Here is an 11907-nt window from a genome sequence, read left to right on the forward strand (position 1 = left end):
TCAGAGGTGTCAACCAGCTAATTAAAGGGATAAGAGAGAAAAACTCTTTTTTGACTTTTCTTAAAATGTTTGCTTTTTGTCTACTTCCACCTTTTCAGGCCACTGGAAATCCTTCAAATGAAGGATTTGGTTTGTTTGTTTGGTTGAAAAAGGAAAAGGCTCTAGATCAAATGTTTAGGATTATAGCTTTGTCCAAAGTTCAGTACCTGTCACCTATATCTCCTCATCTTCCCAGAATGAATACACCTTTGCAACATAAAAGCCCTGAAAAATGCACAATTTAAATTCCACTTTATACTACGGCAGCACGTCCCGCAAATTGTTTCATAGTAAGGGCTTCAAAGCATCACAGAAAGAGTTCTGATTTGCATTAAAAATAGCTTAACAATGGACTTTATAATAACATTAAGAACCTGACAAAAGAGAGCAGATGGGAAAACAGTAAGATTCCAATCTGTTAGATTAAATTAAATATAGGACTGAAACTCCAAGCAGAATCTACTCTCAAATCAAGCAGGAGATAACACAATTCATGTCCTCGTCATTTGTGACATCAACAACAACTCTGCTGAGGGTGGGAGGCATCACAGTTTGCTTAGAAGCAAGGCCATCGCAAGTTAACACATTAATATCCTGCTGTGCTGTGAGGATCCAGTGGAAATAAAAATGTGTAAAGAATGCCATGGCTAAAAATCGTAACACCCATGCCAACGGAAAAATGAAATTACATGTATGTCGTTGCTTGTGGGGGGAAACCTTTTGAGAAATCTCTCAGCCAAAGCTGGTCCGTCTCCCATTTGCTGTGTAAAATTGGCATTATTTGTTGACTTTTGTGCTCTTTTTATGCTCTCTCAGACTCTTCTGCATTGATCCTTAGAGGAAAAAGGATTTAAATGCATTCATATAGTTGTCAATCCAGTATACATCTTTTTAGTGGCTAATAACATCTTAAGAAACGGTAGCATTTTGTGTATCTTCACAATATTTATGTCAGCTTGAACTGAGTGTGATAATCCATTCAGCGTGGAAACAGATCCATTGGAACAATGCCTCAAAAGTATGTGTGTTGTGTGTGTGTGTGTGTCTAAACTGTGAATGTAACTCAGCTAGAATATCTCAGTCAGGGCTGAGCTGAGCAGGTGACCCAGAAAAAGAGCAAACAGAGATGGAAGGAGTGAAAGGAGTGAGGAAGCCTGGAAAAAAAGATAAAGTCTGATATTTATAGATATGAGGATAATGATGGTACCCAACAGAGAGTGTGAACAGAGACTTGTGGATGTAAGTGTGTGTTTGTGTGTATACGGTGTTGGGGGAGAATATATTCCAGCACTAAAACCTGCCTGTTTGCAGATAAGACTCGTACATCGTCAATATCCCTCCTCTACCATTCCAACATATCAAACTCCAACCAGTCCATCTACTTATTCCTCCATTCTTTTATTTGTACTTCCCACTTCCAGCTACAGCAAGGTAGATTTTGTGAGTTTACGTGTTTTTTAAGATAACAGTGGGGCAGATAAGGAAGTTGGAAAATGTTTCTTTTTAAAAGTTTGCCCTAAAGCGACAGTTTAAAGAATCTCATTAGGTTTAGAAGATTTAAAGTTCTCAGTAATCATCACTATTTTATTTTAGGGGCTCCTCTATCCAAAAGAGTTAAATATTATATTTGCAAAAGAGTCTGCGAGATGTTTTTGAAGCATCTGAAAAGCTAGTAAGAAGCCCATATGTGTACACATGTGTATAAATGCAAAAATTCACAAAGGAAAAAGTGAAAGTTTTGTGATACACTGCGAAAGTTTACTTTGACGCCAGCAAAAGTAGGTATGTTTCTTTTCCATTTAAAATATTTTCCAACTTGTCCCATCCAGGGCTCTGAACCAACCAGATCCTTGCAGCGAATTTTTGAAATTTCTCTGGCATGAAATGAGACAAATGTAAATATGCCAGCAGGAGCATTTTTCAGTCCAGAACTATTGATACAGGCCTTCAGAACCCCATACTGGTCAAACTCTATTTCCAGCAGCCTTTAAAAGCAAAATTAATGCCTTTCTTTCTCCATCCTTTGTCTCTTCTTCCCTCCCTCCTTTGTTCCGTTCACCAGTGTCCTTCCCACCATGTTGTCATGCAGAGCCAGCCGGTAGACGGTAGGCCTGCTGACACTCTGTTCCATCGCTCAGACCCACACTGTCACCTGCCTCATTAGTGCTGAACTGGTGGAGAAGAGACACACAAATCCAAAAGCTGCATAAAACGCACACACTTCTACCACGGTCAACAAATGTGAAGGTACACGCATGCAGCCACAAACCTAGCCAGACATTCGCATGCACAGGCAAGCACACTCAACTCAACTGAGAATGAGAAAAAAATAAGGAGGGAAGAACTTGTTCTAGGTCACTGATATGTGTGTGACAGCATGCCAGAGTGTGTGCGCAGCAGAAGCCTTTTTACTGAGCCGACTGTCTTGCTGTGACAGAAGGTTTTGATTTTCCTCTTGTCTGACAGAAGTGACTTATGGCCGTACCGCTGTCTGTTAAAGACCCCAGGCCCCTTGAACAGGAGGCTATGTGTTCAAAGTCCACATATCATGGAGTGCAGGCCAGCAACCAACCCTGGAACTAACATTCAACTAATATGGGTTGTTAAAGGCTGATAGCAATTTTCTGGACAGAACCTGCCAATAGCTCATTCTGCTGTGCCAATATTCATCTTTTTTACAGTTCACCATTTTCGTGCTAAAAAATTAGTCAGTGTTTTCTGAATTGTGTTCTTGGCAGAGTGAACCGGCCTCTGCAAAACAGCAATTACGAGACACGGAAACTCATCACAAAAACCAAGCATTATAATAGTAATGATGATGATGAACACATTCATATACTTGTGTGGAATCTGATTAAAATGTCACATTAGAATCTGTTCAGGTTAAGGGTTTCCGGATACACAGCCAATGTATTATTTATCAACTGTGCAGTAAAAGCCACCTGAGGCTGTAATGCTTATTAAATACCAGAAAACTAAATAGCTTGTACACTCAAATATGCAGAGGCAACTTTGCTGTCTATAGATCCTTACTATTAGTAGGAGAAAAATTTTACATTTTGACTTGATGATTGGTGTCAGAGAAAGGACATGTTGATACCTAAAGGACTTATCCACAGTAGGGTGGCCATTTTAAGACATTTCCGACTCAGGTGTGACTCAGCAGCACCATCTTGGAAGACGGTATTCACTACACTACACTAGTTTTCATTCAAATCAATCACCTCCAGAGGAGATTTCGTCAGGAGTCTATAGAATCTACTTAAAGAAGTGATCAGCTGACAGCTTTGAGCTTTGAACCCTTGCTGACTGTCCCTTTGCTGCTGTACTTTGTTAGCCTAAGCTGTATGCCATGTTCATGACATGGAACTTTCAGTATTTCCCAATTTCTTACTTGTTAATATTTTGTAGATGTAAAAGTTGTAATTTTGACTGGGAATCTCTCTGAAAATTTTATGAGGCTCTAATTTGTGATTTGGCAAAAATGATGTCCATTAATGCTAATTTAGTAATGCACAAAATTTCTACCCCCACACCACAGCTCAAAAAGCAGATACTAATTTGTCAGTATAATTACTCTTTATTAGCAACACTAGCAGGCAATATCTGGAGTTATCATAGAGCCTGAAGACTTGGATCAAAGTCATTAGGATTGACAATGAATATATTTAACAAATTTCATGGTTATCAATCCAAAAGCTGTTTGGATATTTTACACTGGGTCAAAGTGGTGTACCAGCAGCCTGATGGACCAACCAACTTCCCAACATTGTCATAAAGTGAGGCAGCTAACTAGTTGTATCATTTAGAGTTGGACAGTAGCATCCTGACTAGTTGATTCACAATATTATATACAATTATATAACAGTCATATACAAATACATGTCACAATCAGTCTATTTTAATTACTTCAACCATTAAGGAGATAAATTTAGTACAGCTAGCTAGCAGTGCAGAAATCCTAGCAAACTGGCTACCGATTCTGCAGCCAGAAGTTAGCTTTGCATGTTTTTCAGGCATTTGTTTCTTTCAGATGGTGTCAGCGTGGAAAACAAATTATTTTTTTGTGTTTTTAAATGGACACCTGCCATATATTCTTTGCTCCAATTTTTCCTTCTGTTTTTGTTTTTTGTTGTTTACTGCGGCGGTTAGCTTTATCTTGTTAGCCACAACAAAGGTCACCTTTGATCGCACTGACAGAGGATGGTGGATGCCTTCAAAACATTGTGTACAAAAAGTGTAATGCGAGAGTCCATTTTAAATACCAATCAATCCTATGGCAGGTGAAGTACACGTCTGTTTTGTGTTAGTAATCAGTCCCGGTGTTAAAGCCGCGTGTTAAAGAAGGCTTGTTGAGGCAAAGGGAGAGAGCTCTTCATAAACATGTGGAGTAAAGAAATCATCTTAGGTAGATCACTCTAGGGAAGAGAGCTAAAAAGAAAAGAGCAGAAAGAGGTTATGCTCTTGTGGTCAGGGTTATGAACATACAGCACATAATCACACACATATGTTATGCTGATGCATAAACCGACTGGCATTTCAAAACAGCCCAGACACCCTTGACAACCTCTTTACCCACCTTACTTTAAACCTTGTAGATAGCCCCCTTCAGAGTCAAACCACACTTAGTCAGACCGTGAACGTGGCAGTGTGCGTTTCAGAATGTACATGTGTGTGCCTGTCCACTGACCCTGCAGGCTAGGAGGAAACAGATGCTTAGAGAGGGGCCTGGGTTTACACAACACCAAAGGATCAAACCCAAACCACAGCCAGGAACAAGATTATTGCTCAACAGCGCTCACACACAGAAACAGGAAGCTAGTTAGACTGTGGCAGTTCACGGATACATGGAGTCTCTGTCAGTCTTTTATCACATCGGTATACAACGTTTGTGTATGGAAACACCTTAACCTGAACTGATTTACATGTGATGGAAAGTTGGGCTAATGCCAGTTGCATACTAAATGATTTTCAAATCTTAACTGATTTTAAAGACATGGAATAGAATAATTAGTTTGTTTTTAAATATTTTATTTGTGAGAAGGCAGACAAGGCAGATTTTAAAGTGGCGGTACTGGGGACTCGGGATTTCACAGATCACACGTGACTTCAGACATAAAGAAACAATGGAGACTGAGAAAAGGGAATCAGCACGGTGTATACATTTTATAGGGACACAGCATGTTGGTGATGCTCCCTTACATTGGCTGTTGCAGGTTTCTGACTAGAGGTGCCGCAATTTCAATGATGTTATGTATCATATTTACGATTCAAAATTCGGGTGCCTCCGATCCAGTCGGTGACCGTAAGATTATGTCCTTAAACCATTTTCTTCCTGGAGTCCTTGCTTCAACATACACTGCTCAAAAAAAAAGGGAACATTAAAATAACACATCCTAGATCTGAATGAATGAAATAATCTCATTAAATACTCCTTTCTTTACATAGTTGAATGTGCTGACAACAAAATCACACAATTACAATATCAATGGAAATCAAATCTATCAACCCATGGAGGTCTGGATTTGGAGTCACGCAAATCAAAGTGGAAAACCACACTACAGGCCGATCCAACTTTGATGTAATGTCCTTAAAACAAGTCAAAATGAGGCTCAGTAGTGTGTGTGGCCTCCAACGTGCCTGTATGACCTCCCTACAACGCCTGGGCATGCTCCTGATGAGGTGGCGGATGGTCTCCTGAGGGATCTCCTCCCAGACCTGGACTAAAGCATCCGCCAACTCCTGGACAGTCTGTGGTGCAACGTGACGTTGGTGGATGGAGCGAGACATGATGTCCCAGATGTGCTCAACTGGATTCAGGTCTGGGGAACGGGCGGGCCGGTCCATAGCATCAATGCCTTCCTCTTGCAGGAACTGCTGACACACTCCAGCCACACGAGGTCTAGCATTGTCTTGCATTAGGAGGAACCCAGGGCCAACCGCACCAGCATATGTTCTCACAAGGGGTGATGATCTCATCTCGGTACCTAATGGCAGTCAGGCTACCTCTGGCGAGCACATGGAGGGCTGTGCGGCCCCCCAAAGAAATGCCACCCCACACCATTACTGACCCACCGCCAAACCGGTCATGCTGGAGGATGTTGCAGGCAGCAGAACTTTCTCCACGGCGTCTCCAGACTCTGTCACGTCTGTCACATGTGCGCAATTTGAACCTGCTTTCATCTGTGAAGAGCACAGGGCGCCAGTGGTTTAATTTACCAATCTTGGTGCCAAATGTCCTGAACGGTGTTGGGCTGTAAGCACAACCACCACCTGTGGACGTCGGGCCCTCATACCACCCTCATGGAGTCTGTTTCTGACCGTTTGAGCAGACACATGCACATTTGTGGCCTGCTGGAGGTCATTTTGCAGGGCTCTGGCAGTGCTCCTCCTGCTCCTCTTTGCACAAAGGCGGAGGTAGCGGTCCTGCTGCTGGGTTGTTGCCCTCCTACGGCCTCCTCCACGTCTCCTGATGTACTGGCCTGTCTCCTGGTAGCGCCTCCATGCATTTACATGCATGCAGTTACATTGTGTTGTTTAAGTGTTCCCTTTATTTTTTTGAGCAGTGTATATTTGAAAGCCATTGCGATTTCCACCAAGGACGGTTTTTGACATTTTGAATAATTTGCAGTATTTGGCAATTACTTTTTTGCCAGTTAATTATATCTAATCGTCATCCAATTTGAAATGTATAATTATATGATGATCCTGAAAAAGATATTTATTTGTTTTGATATTCTGAATTTAAAATCTCATAATTTTTCAAAAAATGAAATGGTAAAATTTCCTGTAGAAATTACATATTTAATAAAATTCTTGAAGTCATTTAGCAATTGCAACCACATTTAGAAGCCGCATATGTACATGTCAACTCCAAATTATCCTGTCAAATATGATGGCATTTTGGCAGGAGCTACAGAAATTTGAATGGCCATGAATCTGACTGACTCGCTTTTGAACAATGTCATGATATTCCAAGGATTTAGTTCTCCAACATTTTGAATGACTGTCTGTGTGTATTTTGATGCACATCTAACTGATTTTGTAAAAAAGAAATAGGATGATTGCGCAGCCCTGGGTGTCTTATGGCATACAGTAATAGTGTTTAGTATCTCCATCTTTTCCACTCTAACAACAATATCAATTTGTCAGGAAAACTGTGACAATTTACTTTGTACTGTAGTTTGCACAAAATTGAATACAGGCAGTAAATATCTTCTATCTACAGCTTAAATTCAAAAATATCAGTACTGACCTTCAAACACACATATCAGTCAGTAAAAGAACAAGCTGTTAGCATCAAACTTATTTGACAAACATCAGCAGCTTCATGAAAATGGAATCCTTTCTGCCTGTCTCTCCCTCTCTTACATACACACACTGAAAGACCTTTTTGCTTTAGAAACCAACATTAATTTGCACATGAACTCTTACACAACCGCCATTGTCATGGCTGTGTCGAGCCCAATAGAGAGAGGAAAGAGAGGAGCTGAGAACAATGAGCCAAATAACAGAGCTCTATCAGAGTAAACAAATTGCTGCCCAGGTTGATGTGCTGTCAGTGTGTGTGGGAGGAGAGACAGGTGGACACAATGTACTCTTCACCTGGGTTTAAGGGTTCTCCAGGCAGGGATGAGCGAGGCTGGATAGCAGAGAGGCGAGAGAGAGACTGGAAAGCAGAACGGGAGGGCGAACACTCTGCTGAGGCCTCAAAACACTAAGGGTTGCTACAAGTGCCCCAGGTACTACAGAGTGTGTGTATGGGTATATGTCTTCATAGTTCGATTTAGTTGGATATGTATACAGTATTTATTAATATATTGGGTCATTTTCTAAATGTCAGACATTTTACACAAACTCCTCTACAACTGATATGAACATTATTTTCTCGGCATATTCCATTGTTCACTAATGCTTATAGTTAATCAATTCATCGTTTAAAAGTGTTAATGTAGGAATCCTGTCACTGAATAAGTGTGTTACCCTGCCATGTTCAGCTCTTTGTCTTAGCAGACAGTTTAAGTGTGTCTTTATGGTTTAAATGGCATCATCAAGTTTGAATCTCTGTACCCTTTGGGTATACAAAATGTTCAGATTAAAAGACACTGACACAAAATGTCAGTTAACCAAAGCATCATTTTAAATCTTTCAGGTCCAGCTCTTAGCACTTCACATCTCTAGTGTCTATAGAGAGGGGTGACACATTAAAGAAGTACGGTGCTCTGGAGCATCTGGAGCAGCCTCAAAGCTCCTGGACACAGATTCTCCTCACAGATAACTCTAAATTTATCAGGGACACTGGAAGTCTGGCACAGTTTGGGATGAAACTCTAGTGTGCAGTGTAGTTTATACACTTCACTGATAAACCACAGATCTGTACAGTAAAATTAGGCTTCATGATCAAAGCAAGTTTTTATATCACGTTGACTCTTGCTTGACATTAATGAGCGCATCAACTGTACAAAAGGGTGAACATGTTTCAGCAAAAGGCACCTTATACAGCCAAATAGCCAACCTTGTTTATCTTATGGATAAATTTCTTTCTCTATTGTTAGGGCTGCTCAAGCGACCCACAGAGTGACCCGGTGCTACCCATGGCCAGTCGGTGGTTGGATGGTTTACTGTCTTATTTGTTCGCTAATTTAACATACTTTCTTACTTCAACTCCGACTACCCAAGGAGTTCACTCAGTCACAGCTTTGAGGCATCGGCACACGACGATGACTTCGATTGAAACTCCTGGTTGGCCAAGCTTGTAATCAAACCCACCACTGGTTATGTGCTCAGTGTTTCACTTGAAGTTGCCCAGTAAGGATTTAGAATCTCAACCACAGGACATTGGTGTCTAAAAACTTTGACACCAAAGAGGCTGTGGAGAAAACGACAAAATCAGCTGGGGCAGTGCTGGGGCAGTGCAGGTGGGGTATCAAGGCAGCAGTGGCCGCAGGGCATTTCATTTTTAAACTGAGGAGGCACGGTCAGCATGGCCTTCATAGTCCCTGGGCATTCCTGCCCTGATTTGCACATATGTATGCATTTCACTCAAGATGATAAAACACAAGATTAAGCAACATTAGCATCCACTAAATGCATTACCATTCACTGACAGTGTAGGGTGGACTGAGTTCTTAAAATATTTGCTGTTTGAAAGGTCTTACTACATTAAACGGAATTCCCAAGATTATTACAACATCTGGAAGTCCTGTATGAACTTCTATTTACAAACATTGTGTGACAACATGATTTTAATTATTTGAAATGCATGTAGAATATCGTTTACCATATGGGCCATACTTTAAGATGTAAAATGTAAATTTTTTGAAAAATAAAAGCTGTTGCCAAGCAGGTGGTTACCTGTTAGAGTGGTTCTGCAGTTCTCACAATCCTTCTGTCTGTTTCAACAGTCAGAATATATACATTAATCATTGCTTTCTAAACACAATACACACCTTTGATAAATTACTGTAGCATAACAGCCATTAACTTAAATGGAAATTGTTACAGGTAATTATTTTTATTCGATGTACAGCATAATATTACATAATTTTTAGTGGCACATGTGTATTGAAATGTGTAACAACTCATGTAAACACACACACACACACACACACAGCATGACAGACCTGTGGTGCCATGCCAGAGTGGAAAAGCTAGTCGAGCAGAACCCAGGGCAGCCTGGGATCCTGCCAAGCCCAGCTGGGGGCAAAGGAACTGAAGAGAGCAAAGAGGATAGAGGATGAACAGAACTGAAGGAAGAAGGGAGGGAAGGAGGGAAGCAGAGGAAGGACAGGAGCCAGGGGAGTGAAAGGGATTGGAGAGGGCTGGTGCAACATCAACCAACCAACCAAACCTGTTATATCTGGAGAGCAAAGAATCCTGTGTATATAAAAAAGAGGGAGAAAGGGATTTAGAGGGGGATGGTATACATGTTGATGCATGCATGTACGTATTCATGTATTTGTGCTTCTCTCTGTAAGAGGTATGTATTTTGTGTGGGCGTTGTGTGGTTGATATATCCCCCCATATATCAAGTGGTTGATATATGGGGGTGGAGGAGTGGAGTAAAGGGGGCAATAGAGTAAAGCGGAGGGGAGTTGACTCTATAAAATTCTGAATGCCACTAAATCTTTCCATTATCCACAGATAAGGCGATGACAGATGTTTCGGAGCCCAGATCGAATTTAAATCGCTCAAGTTTGGCTGATACTGAGGGGTGAAGAATGAAAACAGATAGTTGGAGACAGACACGGCGAGACAGCAGCCGCAATACTGATATACACAAGCACTGTAAACATTCTTCATCCCTCCCTCCTTCCTCCTTCTGCTCTCAGCTGGAGGGTGTTGCCCGGTTTGAGGAGCTCTGACAGGGTCAAGGGTGAGATGGCGCCGGCCCCGGGCTGATTCTGATGAAGTATGTGTGTTTTATAGATTTGTGCACTTGCATGATATTTTAAGACTGCACAAAGTGTATACAGTAAGTGTTTGTGTTTGTGTGCTGGAACATTTGCGAAAGTGACAGACTGTTGGTGTGTATATTAGCCTGTGTACAACAACTATGTGGGTGTATTTTACTGTTGGTGCTGCAATCAGGTAAAATAAAGTTGTATCTACAAAATGTAAACTTTTCCAAGCCAAAAATTTGATTGTGTATTTTAAATTTGCCCTCTCATCTGACAAATAATAGTCAGTATAATTTAAAAGTAATCTGGACAAAAATGAAAACCATCAGAAACAGCATTTGATGCTAAATCTCCAGTGAAGCCTATACTAATGAAATCTTTTAGGTGGGTTAGCAGCTCCTTGAGGCACGGTGCATGGCAGGATTTACAGACTGACATCCCTGCTGTTGAGTAAAAATCCCTGGAAACAGTTTTATTATTGAATAGACGCTGATGCAACGACCTGCACAGAGGTTGAAAATACACACACATAGCACAAAAATGAATGTAGAGACAATGTTCATAACTGCTCTGTGTATGACTTTTGAAATTAGGAACCGAAATATCTTTTAGTATGGTTTTGAAACTCTTTATTATCTACTCTTATTTTTATGTGAACTTGAACGTTTCTTTTTTTTTTTTTTGTAAAAATGTTAAACTGGTGTTGAACTTGGCTAAAGTCAGCATGATGAAATGCCTCCAGAGAGACATACTCACACAGCACATTGAGGTAGTTCTCTGCTCTGGTAAGATATTTGATATTAGATCAATAACAATCAGTAAAATTGTAGACTGTACACTGGTGTGTTAAATGTTCAATTTGTCAATCAAATGCCACAATTGCAAAAACCCAAGATTGGAAGGTCCTATGAGGTCCTTTAATCCAAGGATTAATAAATTAATATTTTCTGGGGATGTAAAAGGACTGTTGACATCAGTAATGTTTCTATACACAGGCCTACATTTGTGGCATCTTCAGTTGAGAAGCCCAAAAAATTACAACTGTCAATGCTTAGAAATTTGTAACCAATTTCCACTATCTGTGGATAGATATTTCCTGCAGTTAACAGGCAGCTATTCATTTCCATTCATTTATGTACCGGATTAAATCAAATGTCAGCGCTCAAACTTGGTTGAGTTAATTAATCCATCACATCAAGCCCAAATTTAATTTATTTTTGCTTACAGCCCAACACCATGCAGGACGTTTGGCATTTGCCAGAGAACACCAAGACTGGTAAATTCGCCACTGGCGCCCTGTGCTCTTCACAGATGAAAGCAGGTTCACACTGAGCACATGTGACAGACGTGACAGAGTCTGGAGACGCCGTGGAGAACGTTCTGCTGCCTGCAACATCCTCCAGCATGACCGGTTTGGCGGTGGGTCAGTAATGGTGTGGGGTGACATTTCTTTGGGGGGCCGCACAGC

The 11907-nt window shown here is 40.9% G+C and overlaps 1 protein-coding gene across 1 annotated transcript in view; it reads right to left on the minus strand.

Moving 5' to 3' along the window:
* Positions 1–10159: 10159 nt before the first annotated feature.
* mansc1 (MANSC domain containing 1) overlaps positions 10160–11907 on the minus strand; it is a 27642-nt gene continuing 25894 nt past the window's right edge. Inside the window, exon 5 of the mRNA XM_038708560.1 lies at positions 10160–10245. Coding sequence (XP_038564488.1) covers positions 10160–10245 — 86 coding nt within the window. The remainder of the gene's footprint in view (positions 10246–11907) is intronic.

This window comes from Micropterus salmoides, unplaced genomic scaffold (genome assembly GCF_014851395.1).
Source record: "Micropterus salmoides isolate LMB-PRFRI ecotype aquatic unplaced genomic scaffold, ASM1485139v1 Ms_hic_scaffold_9, whole genome shotgun sequence".
Lineage (NCBI taxonomy): Eukaryota > Metazoa > Chordata > Actinopteri > Centrarchiformes > Centrarchidae > Micropterus > Micropterus salmoides.